Raw genomic sequence first — 24,693 nt, forward strand, 5'->3', positions numbered from 1 at the left:
ATGCTAGTGCAGCACAGGAATTAGTAAAAGAAACTACTGAAAGTTATATCCATGAACATGAAAAATGGGAACCTGCAAGGACAAAAGTAACTTCCAAAACATAAGTACAAGTGTTTGTTTGCAGCAGAACTCATTATTAACATGTTTACTAAACACTGCAACTGGACTAATTGCAATTCATGTATCACATTGCACTGCAAAATTATTTCATTTTGCCGTTATCAAAAGATACCATGGTGAAAGCTGCAGAGCATGATCTTTGATAACAGAATTTAATAACAAATTATAAGACATGTTCTTATCTCATTAAGAAGTGCATTCATACTATAGTCATCCACCTCCTGCACAGAAACTTGTGTGAAGCCACACCGGGACCTCATGCTTGACACAGAGGTCTGACAGTGAAACATCCATCACTACGCACGGGGCAGTCAGTGTGTTAAAAGGACACTGCGTCAGGAATATCCACTCGTACAGAGCAGCGAACAGCAGCTGTTATCACATCCCTAATTATTGTCAGTCAATGTTGTTGGTACTGTCCATATACAGTTTTTCCCCGTTAGTCACGGTACAACTAACAGGTTTTCAGTGAATCAGGCGTGGGTTGAAGCGGCCCATGTGTAGGATAATTCCAGTTGGATTGTGGCGCACAGCATAGAAAAATGGCCTATTAAAGGAAAGACGTGCAGCAGCTGCAGGACGACGTGCTTGCCGTGGCCGCAGTGCCAGAGGTAGCTGTAAAACTTCAGCATCTGTATCGTCATAATCCAGTCGTCTTGCTCGACCAGCGGCACGTTGAGGGAATACCTGTGAAACAACAGTGATGTTATTACTGCAGTGGTTTCTGACTACACAAATTTACTCTAGGGTGTGTTGATAAAAAAAAAGGGATGTTACTCTTACAGTCACTGACAGAGGAGGAATGAAAAAAAAGTTTAAAAATATTTAGGTAATGTGTATTCTGATAAATTATAAAAATTGAGTTCATATACATACTGACATACTCCTGTACATTCCACATAATGTGTTCCATGGAAGTACCAGAGAATGAGTAGTAGTTCAAAACAAGGTTTCAACAAATGATTGCTTTGAAAGTTTCGAAGAAAATAAAATTTCTGTAAATAGAATGATGCATGTTCTTCAGCACCATTCAATTGTTATTGAGAAGAGAACAATGATGTAACAGTCATTAAAGTTTTCAGTGAAACATGTTGTTAAAATACCCCACAAATATACTGAATATGAGGGGCAATACTGATGACATATTGTGATTTCATTCCTCTTCACAAGTACACACCACAAAATGGGTATCCAGACCATGTCTTTCCCAATAAATTTACTGAATTTATTTTTGGATAAAGGCTCATGTTGCAGATTAAAAATCGCTATGTTGCTGTTCTGTTTCGTGTGGCATCAGTGTCATTATAGAGATACTGGATTCATCATGTATAAAATTACTGTTGTTTAAGGATCTCAGCAGGTAAGAATAGAAGTATTAGCCACACAGTAAAATAATTGACATGAATTATCTGGACATTGCTGTTGTGTTCTACTTTGGAAGAACTGTTGCATGAAACCTTACACGTATGGCAGTATTTTCATTGTGCCTGTCTGTAACTCAATGTCTCCTCTGTATGATGAGTAACAGTCTCTCCTTTTTGTAATAATATTGTTATTCCACTCTGGACTTTCCATTGTTAGAAATCTATTTAAGCAAGAAGATCCAAGCTGTTTTACCACAACCATATAATATTCTGGGGTATAAATCTGAAGCAACTTTAAGGTAGGAGGTAGACCATATCAGTTGTAGGCTGATGGCCTACACATTTTGTTTGTATGTATGCCAACAAAGAATTAGTGTCCTCAGCCATTGTAAATATAGGGGGGGGGGGGGTCTATACATTTTTATGGGACCAACTTTTATCTGTATTCTCTCAGCCACTGTTACCTTGCACAAAAGATCACTGAAAGATTATTGTAGATCAACCTGTATCAGGCACTCAACACCCACCATTGCAAACAGAGCCCCACGCAAATATTTCCATACTAAGTGGCTTCTGTTCATCATAAGAATGAACCTGATGTAAACAAACACAAATGTGATGATTGATCAGAGGCCATAGCACATGTACAGGGCTATTACAAATGATTGAAGCAATTTCATAAATTCACTGTAGCTCCATTCATTGACATATGGTCACGACACACCACAGATACGTAGAAAAACTCATAAAGTTTTGTTCGGCTGAAGCCGCACTTCAGGTTTATGCCGCCAGAGCGCTCGAGAGCGCAGTGAGACAAAATGGCAACAGGAGCCGAGAAAGCGTATGTCGTGCTTGAAATGCACTCTCATCAGTCAGTCATAACAGTGCAATGACACTTCAGGACGAAGTTCAACAAAGATCCACCAACTGCTAACTCCATTCGGCGATGGTATGCGCAGTTTAAAGCTTCTGGATGCCTCTGTAAGGGGAAATCAACGGGTCGGCCTGCAGTGAGCGAGGAAACAGTTGAACGCGTGCGGGCAAGTTTCATGCGTGTATCTGGACATGCTGGAAAATTGGCTCATGCCACAACTGGAGACCGACAGCGCCGACTTCATCTTTCAACAGGATGGTGCTCCACCGCACTTCCATCATGATGTTCGGCATTTCTTAAAGAGGAGATTGGAAAACCGATGGATCGGTCGTGGTGGAGATCATGATCAGCAATTCATGTCATGGCCTCCACGCTCTCCCGACTTAACCCCATGCGATTTCTTTCTGTGGGGTTATGTGAAAGATTCAGTGTTTAAACCTCCTCTACCAAGAAACGTGCCAGAAGTGCGAGCTCGCATCAACGATGCTTTCGAACTCATTGATGGGGACATGCTGCGCCGAGTGTGGGAGGAACTTGATTATCGGCTTGATGTCTGCCGAATCACTAAAGGGGCACATATCGAACATTTGTGAATGCCTAAAAAACCTTTTTGAGTTTTTGTATGTGTGTGCAAAGCATTGGGGAAATATCTCAAATAATAAAGTTATTGTAGAGCTGTGAAATCGCTTCAATCATTTGTAATAACCCTGTACACTGGTGTTGACTCTTGGAAGGACTTTAAGATATTCTAATGTATTAACAGCCATCAATGTTTTTTTTAAGTCATGCTTTAGCTTTGTATTTTTTATTTAAAAATCATGTACAGCCAGTCTCTGTACTGTTGTGCTCCGGTTGTCGCTCTGTTAATACGCAGTATGAAAATGCCTGAGGCTGCTTCCTGCTCTGTAGAGAAACACCCATATGGAACACACATAAAAAGTGCCGAGAAATAGGTTGTTCTTAATGGTGTTCATAAATTTACAAAAAAAATAAATAAATAAATAAAATAAAATAAAGTAAAATTGGCTTTGAAGTTTTCTGAGGGACTGTATTAGATACATCTTTCTTTTATGAATAATGCACATCTTCTTGTTTCCAATTACATATTGTGCACGAAAATCCTGTTTTCATTTCAAATATAAATTCTTAATTACTATATCGATATTTTATGAAAGAATGTTAATAAAAGTTCCTTAAATTAAGAAAACAACAATTTAGTTTTTAGGATAAAAATGAAAAACCAAATACTCTTTATTTGGACTATGTCCATTGGCTTATACCACAGATGTAGTCTTACACAAACCAGCATCATAAGTGTCATAAAAATATGAAAAACACTCATTTTTGCAGCTCTGATAACACCATACAAATGCATTTTTACCTTTGCCACAGTACATTACAATATGAACCAAAGAGAACTGAGCTGGAGCGAAGTTAAGGGATTTGTCACAAGAAATAACAGAACTGTTAAGCTGCCAGATGAACTGGAACTAATGTGCGCAGCTTTTTCACATGTCACTGTTGAATGCTGGCGGGATATAGAACGGTAAGTCATAAAAGGAGAAAATGCGGCACCTGAGTGACTTCGTGGATTCTGTCGATTGACTTGCTGTCAGCATAGCAGATGACAGTTCCAGAATTGAAATGCATTTCTCGGATTTGGATGAGGAAGGAGCTAAGAGATTACTGGATGACTGACTGTAATTAATACCTTCCGTGGCTTCAGTTTTCAACAATACTGTGCAATCGCTGCAGTATGCATTTGTATCTCACACAGTTTGTTCACAAAAATTACCGTGTGTTAAACTTAGTAATTTTAATCACTGTTGTCTGTAATTAGAATACTATGTTAGGTGAGAAATAGAGCATCTTACGCTTTCCGTCTGATCACCTAAGAAGCGTGTAGTAGTGCTGGAGTTTTGCTGAATATTATTTCATTCTCTTAAAAAATTAAATGGCTTTCAAAGTTGTATTGTTTCTGTGGTCATCTCTTTTTACATCTGAACTGCAGTTGTTCATATCATTGCAGGTTAGTAGGACCAGGTGGCTGGCCAGTTCCGTTCAAGTTAAATGTGCTGTTAAAGCTGTTGTCCCGCATCATCGCTAAGTCTGTGTGCATGTAATACAGCTTAAAACTTATACATGTGATCATACTTGACTATTGGACGTAGCTTGGCTACTGCTCCATGTGAAACGAAATCCAATGAGATTGAAGAAAATGTGGAAGAAAACATGGGGTAATGTTTATATCAGGTTTATTCTTTTGATGAACACAGTATACTAGCAGATTTCTCACATAATTTTGGAAAGTGCTAGCAGTAAAATACTACCAAGAAGCACACCAAACAGGTTGTGTTCTTGCTGTTCTTCAGTTCATTGTGCAGAAGCTCTGTCTGTTCCTGAACAGATTCTATTCTGAAACATTTACTGCCTTGTAGCAGCTGCCTTCACATCATAACTTGTTAACTGTTCTGGAAGGCAAACTCTGACAACCTTATCAGGAAAAACTGCTGAATGGTCAAGTGGATTCTCCTGCTTAGACCCATACATAAATCTTCTTGTACCTTCAGCTCCCAAAATTTATCTTTCCTGATTATAAACTTTGCTCTTTCTGCTGCCTATTGGGTGATCATCAAGACAGTTTATACATTTCAGAGGAAGCATACAAAATTCACATGATTTGTGGGCTGGATCTCCACAAATCCTATATGCAGCTTTACTTTTACATGTGACAAATATTAGACTTAAAAAAAAAATAGGCAACCGTAGACCTTTAACAATGTTGTTTGCAGTACAAGATTTCTTGTGCACTGTGAAACTTAAAATCAATTTAGGCTTCTTGAAAACATCATAGTGGCAATTTGTTCCATCAGTGGATGCTTATTCTGAGGTCTGAGGTCTGATAAATCCAGATCTGTGAGACAGTCTTTAGCATGTATCGTGAATGGCTTGGTTACATGTAGCCGATTCCTGAACATCCACTTAAAAAGTTTAGCTTCTCTAGCAGTCTAAATGTCACTAACTGAGGCAATGTTAATATTCTCATGGCCTACCTAGCCACAAGGAAGCAACACCATATTTGGAATGCTTTCAAACTTGCTTTGTCATTTTCTTCCATCGGTTGTTGTAGATTTATCTGTTCTATAGGAAAATGAATGTCACTAATTTATGTTAGCCCAGTTTAGAAATCTGGAAACTCCCTCTAGGACTACTGAGAATAGGTTAGTTGATATGGAAGCTTTTTTCTTAACTCTTCTTTCAATTTTGAGTTTATCATTATTGTGATGAAGTCTGGTGAATGTTTATTTTGTGAAATTCAAACTGATGTACAATTCAAGAGATGCAAAGATAAATACATGACATTTTACATTATCCTGCAGAATGGATATTCTGAATCCATTGGGTATGCTATACCTTATATGGATACTGCAGTGAGTTTCCCTTCAAAGTGTGCTTCAGAATGACAATGAAGAAATCATAGGAATTATCTTGAGCTAGAACTTTCACCCACAGTCAGTTTTACTTAACACACTCATGTTTAAGCTCAGTGCACAATCTGGCAAAGGAACTTGTTGTTCATTCTACAGCTTTTGCACATTCACTTCATGTATGGTTCCACAAAAGTAAATACTCCTTTTCCGACTCTTTACTCATGATACATCAGGCAATATTACTTCAGTGATCAATTCCACTAAAAAAGTGACAATATGCACAGGCCATTCCTTAACTTCCATTGCTAAACATGGACATACTACTTGATGTTTAATGGACCGCAACTGTTATCCCTTCCAGAAGTGTCTTTATTTTCATCTCCACTGTTTACTTTTCTGATTCATATTCTGCACAAAGAATTAAAGACTACTTCAATAGTCTGTTATTTTTATTGTTTTCACTTGTTTCTCTTGGCAAATTTTCATTGCTACTTCTCATAACCAATCCAAAACATTTAAAAATGGTTTTAATTAATCCACCATATTCCATCATGTCCCTTTTACTGCTTATATGGAACTATTGCCTTGTCTTTAGTGGCTGCCCTGCTCCATTTGAGACGTTCTTTTCTTTCACTTTCACCATACCTGCAACTGCTGTTGGCATAAGGACCTTTAGGAAACACAAACATTGTCTGCAAGGTACTACAGATTGCATATTATTTGATTTATTACCAGTTTTTCTCATCAGATGAGTGCATCTTCAGATGTTCATTGTCCTGACAGAAAGTTAAAGGTTTACATCTGAGTTGAACTTTAAACCTTTAATGTAGCATTGAAGCAAATTATATTTAAAGATGTTCTCATCTGAAGAGCTAAACTGGTACTAGATCAAATTGTATGTAACCTGTGGTGATTTCTCGCTACATTAATATGTACCTTTTTTAAACAATTCTTTTTCTACCTCATCATTATGTTGGCGTGTTATTGCAAAGATTTAAATTATTTCTGTGGAACAACTTTTGCTTATTTTTAAAACAATTCTTAGTATTCTGTTGGAGATTCCTTCAGTCTTGTTGTGGCCTTCAGTGTGAAGACAGGTTTTAAACAGCTTTTCATGCTAGTCTATCCTGTGCAAACATCTTTATCTCCATCTATAATTTTTACCCCCACAGTTCCTTTCGTAACCAAATCGTCAGTTCCTTGATGCCTCATACATGTTGTATCAATCAGTGCAGTCTTTAAGTCAAACTGTGAAAATTTTCCTTTTTCCCAATTCAGCTTAGTATCTTTTCATTAGTTTTGCAGTCTATGATGTTCTTCTGGAACACTACATTTGAAAAGCTTGTTTGCTCTTCTTGCCTAAACTGTTTATTCTCCATGTTTCACTTTTGTAAAAGACTTCACTCCAGATCAGTACGTTCAGAAAAGACTTCATAGCACTGAAATTTATATTTCATATTAATAAATTTATGTTTTTCACAAAGTCCAGGATTGACCTGATGTGATGAGACAGCACTTGCCTCCACTTCCTGAAAATCTGACTTGATACTGCATGACCACCTTAGTGGGTCAGAAAGTTTTCTTATTGGGAAGGGATACAAAACACTATTTAACTGTCTGAACAGTGATTTTTCTTTGCTGTGTGAATGGAACTGAAAAAAATTATCTGTGATGAGCAGTTTTAGTCTTTCAACTAACATTCATTATATTTGTCAGATAATGATTCAAAAATCTAAGTCTATGGTATCTGAAACTTATTAAATTAGTAAAACAAAACTTCAACAGTCATTACCTTCACATATTATACAGAAGTAAAATAACACATTTAGTACATAATGCTGTATAGGGGATCTCCAGTTCGTCAGTGCTGTGGGCCACGTATTACCTTAAACTGGACCTTAGTGTATATTTATATAGATTTTGCTGTCTCACAGGTAACATTTTGATAGATGTAATTATTAAGTACATTATTATTTTTAGAAGTTTTTGACATTGGCTGGCAACAGGAGAAAAACATAACCAACTGAAAGTACAATGTCACTTTGAAGATTTTAGAACCCAGAGGCAACTCTAACTTTCAGATAAGGGGTGAATATTGGTGGACAGCCAAATAGTGTTGAGATTTGACATCACATTATGTCTAGATACAATTGCTACTAGTCAACATCTATTGGATTTTCTGGCTTTTTTTCAAACTAATTCTGAATTATCAGTTATATCTGTGTAGCAGGCAGCATCCATCATTGGTTTGCAATGATCATAATTATTTTCTTTCAAGAAGAGGGTGGGGGAGTGGGCCAGCTGTCATTCCTTGCCTATTGCTTTGTACTTCCTTGAACAGCTGCATTTCATGAATGTCTGGAAGGTAAATTCAGATCCACATTGTATGATTCCCTTAATTCTCACTAAGATGCGAGTAATGTATCTTCATCCAGTACTTAACATTGTCATTTTTAACTGTCTTACATGAAATATTTAAGTATTTGATAGCTTTAGAGTTCAGCTTTAAATCAACAGTTACTTCAAATGAAGAATAAACCAAAGCCTTATTTCTGAAGTCAGGTTGCTAGTATTAAATGGCAGCTTACTTAATTTGCTTCTCTGTAATCCCTGTGTGAATCAGTTTGTATGGCAAAGTCTTTAGGCCGCTGTCAGGCTGAGCATGCAGTTGAACCACAGGGCTGATTAGTCTCTGTGTCAAGGCTGTGTTGGCACATGAGAGAGTTGGAAAGTGGATACTGATGAGGCTTTTTGCTGTGTCACTGAGTATGGATGCCAATGATGTCAATGGAAGTAAGGCTCATGGGAACCACTCATTAATTGAAGGATGTGGTTCAGACACATGGGAGAGCATATTAGGTGGACTTGGCCTTAATTTGCGCACCTATCTATGGCGGTGTTGAAAGAGATGTAAGCTAATGCACTGCCACCCTTTTAAAGATTTCCAATCCACTTAAGATTTAGTTTGTGTGGAGTACATGAAATGATTAAATTTACAGATCAAAAGCACAAGCAGTTCTGAAGTAGCAGGTATCGACCCATGCTCGAACACCCATATTAGTATGTGGTGTAGACTCCAAAGGTGGCACGGCATGTGCTGACACTGGCGTCCAGTCAGTCATCCAGTTGATGAATACTGTCTTGGAATACATTATGCCATACCTGCTCGACATGTTCATGTAGTTCAATAAGAGTTGTTGGATGGTGAGTTGAACATGACACTTCTCATCTCATTGTACCCCACATATTCAATTGGAGGCTAGTCCAGAGATCATGTTGGCTGAGAAAATTGATGCATGTCTTGCAAAGCTCATTGTGTTTCATGGGCAGTGTGTGGGTGGACAATACGTCACCTTCCTGTTGCAAGAATGGCAAAAGATGAGTCTGACAACATTCTACACATAGTGAGTGCTGGTTAGTGTCCCCTCCCGAAACCCCAAAGATAAAAGAGTTTCAGCTTCTCACCCCAGACCATAAGGCCTAGGTTGGGACCAGTGTGTCTTGGATAAATGGAATTTATGAGACAGTGCTCACCATGTCTATACTGTATGGGTAAATTACCATCACTTGCATGCAGGCAGAATCTGCTTTCATTGCTGAAGACCACGCCGTGCCACTTCATCTTCCAAGTGATCCTCTGTTGGCACCAGTCAAGCCATGCATGACAATGCTGTGGCGTGAGTGGAAGACAGGTTGGCAGGCAACACTTAAACCATTATCACTAATCTTCTATCTCCCAGGTAGCATATGCCATCATCGGATCAAAATCGACATTGTCTTTCCAGGTATAGTAATTTTTGCTGGTAGTGTGTCCCTAGAAGTTAGTGTCGTGGCTAATGGGGGCTAGCTGAAGCTACAAGTAAAGAAGGTACTAGACTGGCACTGAAAGTTTTCCCACAGTGCCAACCTAGCTTGACTTTCCTGAGCGAATTTTCACTCCGCAGCAGAGTGTGGGCAATTTGAAACTTCCTGGTAGATTAATACTGTGTGCCAGACCGAACATAGGTCCTTTGCCTTTAGCAGGAAAGTGCTCTACTGACTGAGCTATCCAAATACGACTCATTACCCGTCCTCACAGCTTTACTTCTGACAGTACCATCCTCTCCTGCATACCGAACGTCACGTGCAAGATGTGCATGAGAACTCCTATGAAGTTTGGAAGGTGGGAGATGTTCTGGTGGAAGTAAAGCTTTGACGATGGGTCGTGAGTCATGCTTGCATAGCTCAGTTGGTAGAGGAGTTGCCTGTAAAAGGCAAAGGTCTCCGGTTCGAGTCTCGGCCTGGCACACGGGTTTAATCTACCAGGATATTTCTAGGCTGATTTTGTCGGTAGACAGTAACAAGTTTAACATGCTGTCTGCTTTTCTATAGGGAAGTGGATGTGACACATGAAACAGACCATAATGAAGGTAACACTGAAGAATAGCAATAATTCTTTGTATGCTACAATGTACGCTGAGGTGACGAAGTCGTGGGATAGCGAATGCATGTATATAGGTGGCAGTGGTGTCGCATACACAAGGTATAAAAGGGCAGTGGATTGGCAGAGCTGTCATTTGTAGTCATGTGATTCATGTGAAAGGTCCCAGTGTGGTTGTGGCCACACAACCAGAATTAACAGACTTTGAACTCGGAATGTTAATTTAAGCTAAACACATGGGACATTCAATTTCGGAAATTGTTAGGGAATACAGTACTCCAAGATTCATAGTGTTAAGAGTGCACCGAGAATACCAAATTATGGGCATTATCTCTCACTGTGGAGAATGCAGTGGCCGACGGCATTCACTTAGCGACTGAGAGCAGCTGCGTTCCCGTAGAGCTGTCAGTGCTAACAGACAAGCAACGCTGCCTGAAATAACTGTAGAAATCAGTGTGAGACGGACGACCAACATATCCGTTAGGATAGTATGGCGAAATTTTGCGTTAATGGGCTATAGCAGCAGACAGCCGAAGCAAGTGCCTCTTCTAACACCACGACATCACCTGCAGCCCACTTCTTGGGCTTGTGATCATATCGGTTCGACCCTAGACGACTGTAAAACTGTGGCCTGATCAAATGAGTCCCGATTTTAGTCACTAAGCGCTGATGTTAAGGTTCGAATGTGGCGCAGACCCCACGAATACAGGGAGGTGTGTGTGTGTGTGTGTGTGTGTGTGTGTGTGTGTGTGTGTGTGTGTGTGAAAAGAGAACAGGGGACCCAAGTCGTCAACAAGGCACTGTACCAGTCAGTCGTGGCTCCATAATGGTGTGGACCGCGTTTACATGGTCCAACTGAACTGATCATTCACTCGAAATGGTCAAGTTCGGCTTCTTGGAGACAGTCTGCAGCCATGGATGATGGTCTTCACGTTCCCAAACTATGATGCACCATGTCACCGTCCACAGTTGTTTTCGGTTAGTTTGGACAATTCGAGTGAATAATTTGGCCACCCATATCATCATCATCATCATTTAAGACTGATTATGCCTTTCAGCGTTCAGTATGGAGCATAGTCCCCCTTATAAAATTCTTCCATGATCCCCTACTCAGTACTAACATTGGTACCTCTTCTGATGTTAAGCCTATTACTTCAAAATCATTCTTAACCGAATCCAGGTCTACCCCGACTCCTCCTACCCTCTACTGATGAACCCATGAGTCTCTTGGGTAACCATGCTTCTCCCATGTGTGTAACATGACCCCACCATCTAAGTCTGTTCGCCGTGACTGCTACATCTTTAGAGTTCATTCCCAGTTTTTCTTTGATTTCCTCATTGTGGACACCCTCCTGCCATTGTTCCCATCTACTAGTACCTGCAATCATCCTAGCTACTTTCATATTCGTAACCTCAACCTTATTGATAAGGTTTCGCTGCCATACAACAAAGTTGGTCGAAAGATTGAACGGTGCACAGATAACTTAGTCTTGGTACTGACTTCCTTCTTGCAGAAGAGAGTAGATCGTAGCTGAGCGCTCACTGCATTAGCTTTGCTACACCTCGCTTCCAGTTCTTTCACAATGTTGCCATCCTGTGACAGTATGCATCCTAAGTACTTGAAACTGTCCACCTGTTCTAGCTTTGTTCCTCCTATTTGGCACTCAGTCCGTTTATATCTCTTTCCCACTGACATTATTTTCGTTTTGGAGATGCTAATCTTCATACCATAGTCCTTACATTTCTGATCTTGCTCTGAAATATTACTTTGCAAACTTTCAATCAAATCTGCCATCACAACTAAGTCATCCGCATATGCGAGACTGCTTATTTTGCTTTCACATATCTCAATCTCACCCAGCCAGTCTATTGTTTTCAACATATGATCCATAAATAATATTAACAACAGTGGAGACAGGTTGCAACCTTGTCTTACCCCTGAAACTACTCTGAACCATGAACTCAATTTACCGTCAACTCTAATTGCTGCCTGACTATGTATGTAAAGACCTTTAATTGCTTGCAAAAGTTTGCCTCCTAATCCATAATCTCGTAGAACAGACAATAACTTTCTCCTAGGAACCCGGTCATATGCCTTTTCTAGATCTATAAAGCATAGATACAATTCCCTGTTCTACTCGTAACACTTCTCCATTATTTGCCGTAAGCTAAAGATCTGGTCCTGACAACCTCTAAGAGGCCTAAAGTCACACTGATTTTCATCCAATTGGTCCTCAACTAATACTCACACTTTCCTTTCAACAATACCTGAGAAGATTTTACCCACAACGCTGATTAAAGAGATACCTCTGTAATTGTTACAATCTTTTCTGTTTCCATGTTTAAAGATTGGTGTGATTACTGCTTTCGTCCAGTCTGATGGAACCTGTCCCGACTCCCACGCCATTTCAATTATCCTGTGTAGCCATTTAAGACCTGACATTCCACTGTATTTGATGAGTTCCGACTTAATTTCATGTGATCCTATTTCCATTAACATTCCTATCCCATTGTACATCGAAATCTGAAACATTACTGATCGTATTTTCACCTACATTGAGCAACTCTTCAAAATATTCCCTCCACCTGCCCAAGGCATCAACAGGATTCACCAGCAGTTTTCCTGACCTGTCCAAAATACTTGTCATTTCCTTCTTACCCCCCTTTCGGAGACTGCTAATTACACTCAAGAATGGTTTTCCAGCAGCCACCCAGATAGCCGACATAAATCCCACTGAATATTTGTGGGACATAATCGAGAGGTCAGTTCGTGCTCGACTTCCTGCACTGGGAACACTTTGGCAATTACGGATGGCTATAGAGGCGGGATGGCTCAATATTTCTGCGGGGGACTTCCAGCAGCTTGTTGAGTCCATAGTATATAGAGTTATTGCAATAGGCCGGACAAAAGGAAGTCCGACGCGACATTAGTAGGCATGCAACGACATTTATCACCTCAATGTATGCTGGGCTAAGGTCGGTAGAGACTATAAACGAGTGGTTGTCAGTTCGAAGTTGTACTCCGTCTCGCGATACTGTCAGCCAGCGCTCGGAGCACCTTCTCCGGAGAGGGCGATTTACAGGAGCAGGCGGGCAACTGACCTCGGCGTGCGCAGAGTGCCCCGCGCAGGTGGAGAGCTGTGTGGCGGCGAGCACGTCCGCGAGGTGGAGGTCTGCGAGGCCGCCGCTGAGCCCGCGCAGGTCGGCGCGCCCCCGCGTCAGCAGGTCGCGCAGGCCGAGCCGGCGCAGCGCCGCCGTCGCGTTGAGCAGCGAGCGGTGCGCGAAGCGCGGAGCCTGCAGCTGCAGCCCGCGGCGCGGCGCCACGCAGCGCAGCGCGCGTGCCCAGCCCTCCGGCGTCAGCAGGCGGCGCTCCAGCGCCGACAGCCCGTCACCCGGCGCCACCTGCCCCTGCTGGCCCGGCAGCGCCAGCACCACACTCACCGGCGTGTCCGCGCCTGCGCCACACACACCACCAAACGGCTGACATCACAGCTCTGCTGCGTAACCGACTGACGGTGCAAATGGCCGAAAGCGGGATGTTGTGATTTTAAACACTGGAGAGCAAAACTCCTAGAGAGACCTCCAGAACAACTGAAGGACTCAAACAAGGACGCTGTCTGCCTCCCGTACTCTTTTAAAATACACAATATCGCTCAAAAGTATTTTGTATTTTTCAAAAACAAATTTAAGTGAAACAGTTTAATTATTAAATCTTTGTAGCGTATCTTTAATTTTCTTACTTATATTACACTACTGGCCATTAAAAAATGCTACACCACCAAGATGACGTGCTACAGGCGCGAAATTTAACCAACGGGAAGAAGATGCTGTGATATACAAATGATTAGCTTTTCAGAGCATTCACACGAGGTTGGCGCCTGTGGCGACACCTACAACGTGCTGACGTGAGGAAAGTCTCCAACAGATTTCTCATACACAAACAGCAGTTGACCAGCGTTGCCTGGTGAAACATTTTTGTGATGCCTCGTGTAAGGAGGAGAAATGCGTACCATCACGTTTCCGACTTTGATAAAGGTCGGACCGTAGCCTATCGCGATTGCGGTTTATCGTATCTCGACATTGCTGCTCGCGTTGGTCGAGATCCAATGACTGTTAGCGGAATATGGAATCGGTGGGTTCAGGAGGGTTATACGGAACGCCGTGCTGGATCCCAACGGCCTCGTATCACTAGCAGTCGAGATGACAGGCATCTTATCCGCACGACTGTAATGGATCGTCCAGTCACGTCTCGATCCCTGAGTCAACAGATGGGGACGTTTGCAAGACAACAACAATCTGCTCGAACAGTTCGACGACGTTTGCAGCAGCATGGACTATCAACTCGGAGACCATGGCTGCGGTTACCCTTGACACTGCATCACAGACAGGAGCGCCTGCGATGGTGTACTCAATGACGAACCTGGGTGCACGAATGGCAAAACATTTTTTCGGATGAATCCAGGTTCTGTTTACAGCATCATGATGGTCGCAACCGTGTTTGGCGAGACCACGGTGAACGCACACTGGAGGCGTGTATTTGTGATCGCCATGCTGGCATATCACACGGCGTGATGGTATGACGTGCCATTGGTTACACGTCTCCGTCACCTCTTGTTCGCATTGACGGCACTTTGTACAGTGAACGTTACATTTCAGATGTGTTACGACCCGTGGCTCTACCCTTCATTCGATCCCTGCGAAACCCTACATTTCAGCAGGATAATGCACGACCGCATGTTGCAGGTCCTGTACGGCCCTTTCTGGATACAGAAAATGTTCGACTGCTGCCCTGGCCAGCACATTCTCCAGATCTCTCAGCAATTGAAAACGTCTGGTCAGTGGTGGCCGAGCACAATACGCCAGTCACTACTCTTGATGAACTGTGGTATCGTGTTGAAGCTGCATGGGCAGCTGTACCTGCACACGCCATCCAAGCTCTGTTTGACTCAATGCCCAGGCGTATCAAGGCCGTTATTACGGCCAGAGGTGGTTGTTCTGGGTACAGATTTCTCAGGATCTATGCACCCAAATTGCGTGCAAATGTAATCATATGCCAGTTCTAGTATAATATATTTGTCCAATGAATACCCGTTTATCATCTGCATTTCTTCTTGGTGTAGCAATTTTAATGGCCAGTAGTGTAGAAGAAAAACAATAATGAAGTCTTGACCCATGATGTTCTTCGGTTAATTCTTGATTACATAGCCCTTTGCATGTATTACCACAGCACATCTGGATGGCACAGAACCAATAAGTTTGGCTAGTTGTGCCTGAGAAATCTTTTTACATTGCTCACACAATTGTTTGTAGAAAGTCTCCTTATTGGTGCACTTCGTTGGCAAGCACATCTCTCCGGCTCGCCACAAAGATGTTCTACGGCGTTTAAATCTGGACTTTGGCTTGGGTATTGAAATACCTTTGTTTTGTGCTGCTTCAAAACTGTCTTCACGTGGCCAGAAGTGTGCTTCGGATAGTTTTTGTGCTGGAATTTCCAATTGCGAGGCATATTTCATCTTCTGTGAGGTATAGACGTTAAAGTAACCTCTGGCGTGCCACAGGGGAGTGTTATGGGACCATTGCTTTTCACAATATATATCAATGACCTAGTAGACAGTGTCGGAAGTTCCACGCGGCTTTTCGCGGATGCTGCTGTATTATACAGAGAAGTTGCAGCATTAGAAAATTGCAGCGAAATGCAGGAAGATCTGCAGCGGATAGGCACTTGGTGCAGGGAGTGGGAACTGACCCTTAACATAGACAAATGTACTGTATTGCGAATACATAGAAAGAAGGATCCTTTATTATATGATTATACGATAGCGGAAGAAACACTGGTTACTTCTGTAAAATATCTGGGAGTATGCGTATGGAACGATTTGAAGTGGAATGATCATATAAAATTAATTTGTGGTAAGGCAAGGGCCAGATTGAGATTCATTGCGAGAGCCCTTAGAAAATGTAGTCCATCAACAAAAGAGGTGGCTTACAAAACACTCGTTCGACCTATACTTGAGTATTGCGCATCAGTGTGGGATCCGTACCAGATCGGGTTGACGGAGGAGATAGAGAAGATCCAAAGAAGAGCGGCGCGTTTCGTCACAGGGTTATTTAGTAACCGCGATAGCGTTACGGAGATGTTTAACAAACTCAAGTGGCAGACTCTGCAAGAGAGGCGCTCTGCATCGCGGTGTAGCTTGCTCGCCAGGTTTCGAGAGGGTGCGTTTCTGGATGAGGTATCGAATATATTGCTTCCCCCTACTTATACCTCCCGAGGAGATCACGAATGTAAAATTAGAGAGATTCGAGCGCGCACGGAGGCTTTCCGGTAGTCGTTCTTCCCGCGAACCATGCGCGACTGGAACAGGAAAGGGAGGTAATAACAGTGGCACGTAAAGTGCCCTCCGCCACACACCGTTGAGTGTCTTGCGGAGTATAACTGTAGATGTAGATGTAGATCAGCCAGTAGTGACGCATAGTGCCGTGGAAGCAGTGAGGCCTCGCTAGGTCGCTGGAGGGAGTTGGCACCATATCTGCAAACACAAGTCATCTAATTCTCGTGAATTACGGGGAGGGGGGCGATGAACTATCACGCCATCCCTCCCATCAGCATGATGACGAAGAAGGTATAGGGATTCATCAGGCAACTCGACACTCTACCACTGCGCCAATGTCCAGTGCTGATGGTCATATGCACATTTGAGACATAGTTGTCGATGTTCTGGTGTTAACATTGGAACATGCATGGGTCGTCGGATATGGAGGCCCATCTTTAGGAGTGTTCAGTGCACTGTGTGTAAAAAAATATAAATGTGTGTGAAATCTTATGGGACTTAACTGCTAAGGTCATCAGTCCCTAAGCTTACACACTATTTAACCTAAATTATCCTAAGGACAAACACACACACCCATGCCCGAGGGAGGACTCGAACCTCCGTCGGAACCAGCCGCACAGTCCATGACTGCAGCGACTTAGACCGCTCGGCTAATCCCACGAGGCGCACTGTGTGTTCAGAGGCACCTGTACTCTGCCAAGGAGTAAAGCCTGAAGTCAAATCCACCACAGTTCGCCATCTGTCCTGCTTTATCAGTCTTCCCAGCCTACGATGTCTCACATCTGTAATGAGGGGTGGCCGCCCTACCCCACGATGTCTGGACGTGGTATTACTTCGGTTTGGCCACATGATGCAGCACTGCCTGAACACCTGACAAGTCTTGCAGTTTGCAAAATGCTTGTGCCGAGCCTTCACAATCTACCCTTGGCCAAACTCAGACAGATCACACGCCTTCCTCATTCCACACATGGACAGCACGCTCACTGATACTACACGCCCCGTATGTGTGTCTGACTAGCAGTCATTCCTCGCCAGGTGACGCCGCTATCGCCTGGAGGGGTTTATATCGACAGTAGGTCGGTGATCATAATGTTTTGGCTGATCAGCGTATGGTCTATTAATATTTCATCATACTTCAGAGTATCCATCCACTACCTTACGCATTTCGACGAGAGGACCTATACCCTCTTTGTGAGAAACAGCCTCGCGTTATGATAGCTCCTCCTCTGGGCTTTATGCTGGGTACTTGGTACTGTCTGTCGTTCCTCTTGTGTATCAGCTGTCAAACATATTGTATCTGGTCTGAGCACAAGAGATTAAACTTGCTTTCAACACTTCATAGAATTTTTGACCAGTCTTCAGTGGCACATGATGCTTACTTCTTAGCAAACTGTAGTCTGGCCTTCCTATTTTTTGCACTTATCATAGGTTTCCTAGTAGAAGGCCTACTAATAAAGTCTTTGGCTGCTAAGCGAGGTTTAACATTCGAAACATGGACCTTCACCCCCTGTTTACCCGTAGATCATCATGTACTGCCTGAGCTGATTTTTTGGGATCTACCACTGACTGCCTTCGGATGATCCTATCTTCTTTTTGGGCGATTTTTCGGGACCGACCACTTCGTGCACTGCTCTCTATCGTCCTCTTTTTTCTGAAGACAGCCTCAGACATTCACGACGTATTCTGAGATGCCAATCAAGGACTAAACTTCGCCCTGATTCAGTGCTGTTAAGACAGCTTGTCTGAAGTCTACTGAACATTCCTCAGCTTTAGGCATTGCTGTCAGTAAATGGAAATATTAGAAATTGATTTTCTTTATGTAGTTGGATATATTGCAGTATTCACATTCTACAAAATACTTATGAACCCCTTAGAAACACTGTTTACGGCCAGAGTCCATGTTTACCTGCACTCGGTAAATACATGTAACCGTAGCGAGGTCAAGCAGTCTTCTCTCAGAACAGTCGGTTTGTTTTGATTCCACGTAAAGATAAACCCGCCTACCAACCTACTAGTTCAACTACAAAATACTTTTGAGCAATACTGTATGAGTAGAAGCCACTGCATCTATGGTGTAGGAAGTGTGTCGGTGTGGGGACTGAAGTAGGGAGCCAGTATATGTATAGACTTGTCTGTGCTGATGATCAGGTCCTTTCAGCAAACGATGAAGGCGATACATATTCTTAGATGCTTAAGAAGTAAAAAAGGAGGGTTTGAAAATTAATTTCGAGAAGACAGGAGGGAACTACACACTTAAAAAAAAAAAAAAATGTTTTGCATCACCCCGGTTGCCAGATCTCCTGAAGATAAACGTTGACTGTGGATATTTTATCACAGACACAGTCCCTTTGACTGTTCAGAGATGTCGCTAAGCCCGCTCAAATATGTGAACAACCATGCACAAGCAGTGCCTATTGAACGAAGGGGGTCTGACAGCCGATCAGTTGCAGCCATTCCACCAGGAAGAAGGTACATGGATCGTGTTGTGTGTAGTTCAGCCATGCTTAGACGGTCAATACCGCGGTTACTTTGTGTCAGGAAGGGCTCTCAACAAGGGAAGTGTTCAGGCGTCTCGGAGTGAACCAACGCGATGTTGTTCGAACATGTAGGAGATACAGAGAGACAGGAACTGTCAATGACATGCGTCGTTCAGGTTGCCCAAGGGCTATTACTGCAGTGGATGACCGCTACCTACGGATTATGGCTCGGAGGAACCCTGACAGCAACGTCACCATGTTGAATAGTGCTTTTCGTGCAGCCACAGGACGTCGTGTTACTACTCAAACTATGCGCAATAGGCTGCATGAAGCGCAACTTCACTTCCGACGTCCATGGCGAGGTCCATCTTTGTGCAACTACGACACCATGCAACGAGGTCCAGGTGGACCCAACAACACGCCGAATGGACCGCTCAGGATTGGCATCACGTTCTCTTCACTGATGAGTGTCCCATATGCCTCAGCAAGACAATTGTCGGAGACATGTTTGGAGGCAACCCGGTCAGGGTGAATGCCTTAGACACACTGTCCAACAAGTGCAGCAAGGTGGAGGTTCCCTGCTGTTTTGCGGTGGCATTATGTGCGGCCGACATTCGCCACTTGTGGTCACGGAAGGCGCCGTAACAGCTGTACGATACGTGAATACCATCCTCCGACCGATAGTGCAACCGTATCGGCAGCATATTGTCGAGGCATTCGTCTTCATGGACGACGATTCGCGCCCCCATCGTGCACGTCTTGTGAATGACTTCATTCAGGATAACGACATCGCTCGACTTGAGTGGCCAGCATGTTCTCCAGACATGAACCCTACCTAACATGCCTGGGATAGATTGAAAAGGGCTGTTTATGGACGACGTGACCCACCAACCACTCTGACGGATCTACGCCGAATCGCCATTGAGGAGTGGGACAATCTGGACCAACAGTGCCTTGATGAACTTGTGGATAGTATGCCACGACGAATACAGGCATGCATTAATGTAAGAGGACGTGCTACTGGGTATTAGAGGTACCAGTGTGCACAGCAATCTGGACCACCATCACTGAAGGTCTCGCTGTGTGGTGGTACAACATGTAATGTGTGGTTTTCATGAGCAATAAAAAGGGCACAAATGATGTTTATGTTGATCTCTATTCCAATTTTCTGTACAGGTTCCAGGACTCTCGGAACCGAGGTGATGCAAAACTTTTTTGACGTGTGTAACTTAGACTTTGGCGGAATTCATAGAAAAGTGTGTAAAGAGTTTAATTACTAGGTTTGAAGTATCCTGTCACATGGTGGTAGATGTGACAGAGATGTCCAACAACGGATCAGCAGGGAAGGGCTGTTATCCAAAAACTATAAACTGTACTTTGATCCTCAAAATTGAATTTAAAGGTTAAAATGTTTTCATACAATTGCGTCGTGAAATCTACAAGAAGTTATCGGAGGGAGTGCTGGGAACTCATAGAAAGAAGTAAAAAGAGACTGACAGCTTTAGAAATTGACCATTTGAGAAGTGCATGCAGAATTTCCGACTTGACCACGTAAGAAATGAGGAAATAAGAGAAACGATGCACTCTCCTTATAATTTTATGTACGGAATAGAAGAAAGACAGCTGTGCTGATTAGAGCATGACAGAAGAATGGAAGAAGAAAGATGGTCAAAGAGCGTACTTCCGTGGCAATATCCTGGAAGGAGGAGAAGAGGAAGACCACACAAAGGATGGCTAAGAGTTAACCAAGAAGCGATGGAGGGAAAAGGAATACAAGAGGATGAGGAAGAATGGTGAGATCGAGTTGTTTGGCGACAGAGATATGGCATGCAGCGACATCTGTAGGACGCCCAAAACAAGAAGAAGAACAACAAGAGATGATCCTGAGAGGAAAAGGAATGATAAATTTAACCTCTAGCAACCCTGTACACATAGATTACTCCAGCTTATCCATCACCAGAATGCGAGCACTACCTTGGTGCGCCCGGCTGATGATGAGATTAGGTTGTTTAGCTTATTTGGCTCAAGTATTCTAAAACGCACTGAAATATTAATTTCGTTTTAGGATTTACGTAAAAACAAATCTTCTAGAGTCTTCATTTATTATCATGTCTACAACTCTAAAATATCTGATGAGTCATACAGTTTTACGAATAACACCACTATTTACAGAAAATTACTCTCTGAGGTTTGGTATTCACCAAATCATCGAGAATGCAACTAGTTTCAATTTAACTTGAAGAAAGGCTGAATTAAAAATCTGAGCCACAAGTGTTTAGAAGCCTATCACATAAAATGTACACTCCTGGAAATTGAAATAAGAACACCGTGAATTCATTGTCCCAGGAAGGGGAAACTTTATTGACACAGTCCTGGGGTCAGATACATCACATGATCACACTGACAGAACCACAGGCACATACACACAAGCAACAGAGCATGCACAATGTCGGCACTAGTACAGTGTATATCCACCTTTCGCAGCAATGCAGGCTGCTATTCTCCCATGGAGACGATCGTAGAGATGCTGGATGTAGTCCTGTGGAACGGCTTGCCATGCCATTTCCACCTGGCGCCTCAGTTGGACCAGCGTTCGTGCTCGACGTGCAGACCGCGTGAGACGACGCTTCATCCAGTCCCAAACATGCTCAATGGGGGACAGATCCGGAGATCTTGCTGGCCAGGGTAATTGACTTACACCTTCTAGAGCACGTTGGGTGGCACGGGATACATGCGGACGTGCATTGTCCTGTTGGAACAGCAAGTTCCCTTGCCGGTCTAGGAATGGTAGAACGATGGGTTCGATGACGGTTTGGATGTACCGTGCACTATTCAGTGTCCCCTCGACGATCACCAGTGGTGTACGGCCAGTGTAGGAGATCGCTCCCCACACCATGATGCCGGGTGTTGGCCCTGTGTGCCTCGGTCGTATGCAGTCCTGATTGTGGCGCTCACCTGCACGGCGCCAAACACGCATACGACCATCATTGGCACCAAGGCAGAAGCGACTCTCATCGCTGAAGACGACACGTCTCCATTCGTCCCTCCATTCACGCCTGTCGCGACACCACTGGAGGCGGGCTGCACGATGTTGGGGCGTGAGCGGAAGACGGCCTAACGGTGTGCGGGACCGTAGCCCAGCTTCATGGAGACGGTTGCGAATGGTCCTCGCCGATACCCCAGGAGCAATAGTGTCCCTAATTTGCTGGGAAGTGGCGGTGCGGTCCCCTACGGCACTGCGTAGGATCCTACGGTCTTGGCGTGCATCCGTGCGTCGCTGCGGTCCGGTCCCAGGTCGACGGGCACGTGCACCTTCCGCCGACCACTGGCGACAACATCGATGTACTGTGGAGACCTCACGCCCCACGTGTTGAGCAATTCGGCGGTACGTCCACCCGGCCTCCCGCATGCCCACTATACGCCCTCGCTCAAAGTCCGTCAACTGCACATACGGTTCACGTCCACGCTGTTGCGGCATGCTACCAGTGTTAAAGACTGCGATGGAGCTCCGTATGCCACGGCAAACTGGCTGACATTGACGGCGGCGGTGCACAAATGCTGCGCAGCTAGCGCCATTCGACGGCCAACACCGCGGTTCCTGGTGTGTCCGCTGTGCCGTGCGTGTGATCATTGCTTGTACAGCCCTCTCGCAGTGTCCGGAGCAAGTATGGTGGGTCTGACACACCGGTGTCAATGTGTTCTTTTTTCCATTTCCAGGAGTGTATGTTTTGCCCATATCACACAGTCCAGTCACATAACGTGACCAGCTGCCAAAAAGCCTGAATAGCCACAATTCGAGGGAATGGACACGCCAGTCCATTCGACAAATATCCACTAGTTCCAAGAATTGCTCCATTGTGCAGTTTGGTGCTGTCGCGCACTCTCATCCATAAAAATGAAGTCATGAAGGAATGCATCCCTGAAAAGACGTGTATGGGGGAGGAGTACAGTGTCACAATAGCATTGATCAGTGAGCGTACCATGTTCAAAGATTCGGAGGTCAAGTACACTCATGCAACATTACGCCTCCCCACACCTAGATCATCAAAACACTCATGTGTGGCAATGTTCCTGAGGGCATTATGTGTTCCCACCTCATGCCATATGGAGGTATGTCTAGCGTGGGTATATCCACCTCCAAATGTTTAAACACGGTACACTCACCGGTCAATGTACTGTACACCGTTCTGATATGCGTCTTTTCGATAGTGGATTCGGCCCTGACTTCATTTTTATTGGTGGCATTGCGCTACCACATTGAACTGCACAGTGGAGGAGCTCTAGGAACGAGAGGATACTCGGCCTTCCCCTTCCTTCGACTCACATCCCACTGAGCACAAGATGCGCTGGAAGACTATTGCAGCACGTCCATATCCACCAATAACCGTCCATCAGTTGTCAGCCGTGCTAGTGTGTAACACCATAGCTCTAATCCTGTACTGATTTATTTTGCCCTTTGTTTTGTTTAATGTTATAACGTTGAGTTTCTGTAAATGTTGTTGGACTGAATTGCTACCATGAGAGTGTTTACTCTTTTCTCTGTTGAAAACTTTGATCTCTTTTATAGTGTAGGAAGTGTAATCCCTGTAATATGCACAATATGAACAAATGATATGTTTTGTCTTTCTCACATAATCTCTTTGATTATCTTTGAGGTTGAATAATTTTGTTTAAATAATTTTTTGTAGAAATGTCAATATGTGCAAATGTTCTGTTTTATTTAATATGTTTGGTTGCTGTTATGCAAACTGCTGACCTTCACTCAGGGTTCTTAGTTATTTTGTATGTAAAAGGTGGTGTGGTTCCCCTCAGGAACGGAACTGTGTAGCGTGCGCAAAATGTGGTTGGCATGGATAGAAAGGTGGAACCAAGAGTCAGTCGGGGACGAGCTACCGAACTGCCAACAGCTTATGTAAAAGTCATGTATTGTGCTGGTGCCGAGAGAGGATTTTCGTGCCGTTTTCCAATGTGCCAAAGCCTCGGATGGATGGATTTGTAAGCTAGCTGGGATTATGTTGGAACTGATATCTATCATCGCCACCAAGAAGTTATAGAGTCCAGCAATTCTACCTGCAAATCCATTTACCAACATGCACTCGCCACCACATTGCGCAATCACTGTAATGGAACAGAAGAACTATAGTAATGTATAGTGAAGGATCAGCTCATTGGATGTTTTAGTGTGCTCAAATATAAGGTAACACATTGCTGAATTTATGTACCTACCTTGAATTTTTGCTTATCACAACATCTCTCAGGTTCCTCTCCGCTTGAACTATGATTACCGACTGTCCTTGTTGTGGAAAAAAATGAAAGCCTCAAAGCGAAACAGTTAATTAAATAATGTTGTTTGATCTTTGGTAAGAAGGGAGTATTCAGATTTATTGTGGATTTGGTAAAATTGTAGGAGGTAGTAAATGTAGCTTTGTGAAAGCCTCCCAGCGATTGAAACAGTCCAAATTAAAGTTTTGTGGACTTTCAAAGTTACCTATTTAATCATTGACTTGAAAGCAGAAGACTTTGGTAATAAAGACAGGCAATAAACGATCTTGAGGTTAGTTCCAAAAGTAAATATTACTAAAGTTTGGCTTGAGATGTTCTTCTTAATAAACGATTTGCTGTTACTTTTAAAATTTAATAGTTCTTCAAAATGAGGCTTATTGAGTTGTGCTTAG

The 24,693-nt window shown here is 43.3% G+C and overlaps 1 protein-coding gene across 1 annotated transcript in view; it reads right to left on the reverse strand.

The window, feature by feature from the left end:
• Positions 1 to 365: 365 nt before the first annotated feature.
• Positions 366 to 24,693, reverse strand: part of LOC126188273 (mucin-4) — a 58,169-nt gene continuing 33,841 nt past the window's right edge. Inside the window, exons 4-5 of the mRNA XM_049929857.1 lie at positions 13,312 to 13,664; positions 366 to 807 (exon numbers count right to left, since the gene is read on the reverse strand). Of these exons, the coding sequence (XP_049785814.1) occupies positions 586 to 807; positions 13,312 to 13,664 (575 nt within the window). The 3' untranslated portion in view covers positions 366 to 585. The remainder of the gene's footprint in view (positions 808 to 13,311; positions 13,665 to 24,693) is intronic.

This window comes from Schistocerca cancellata, chromosome 1 (assembly GCF_023864275.1).
Source record: "Schistocerca cancellata isolate TAMUIC-IGC-003103 chromosome 1, iqSchCanc2.1, whole genome shotgun sequence".
In the NCBI taxonomy this organism is placed as follows: Eukaryota; Metazoa; Arthropoda; class Insecta; order Orthoptera; family Acrididae; genus Schistocerca; species Schistocerca cancellata.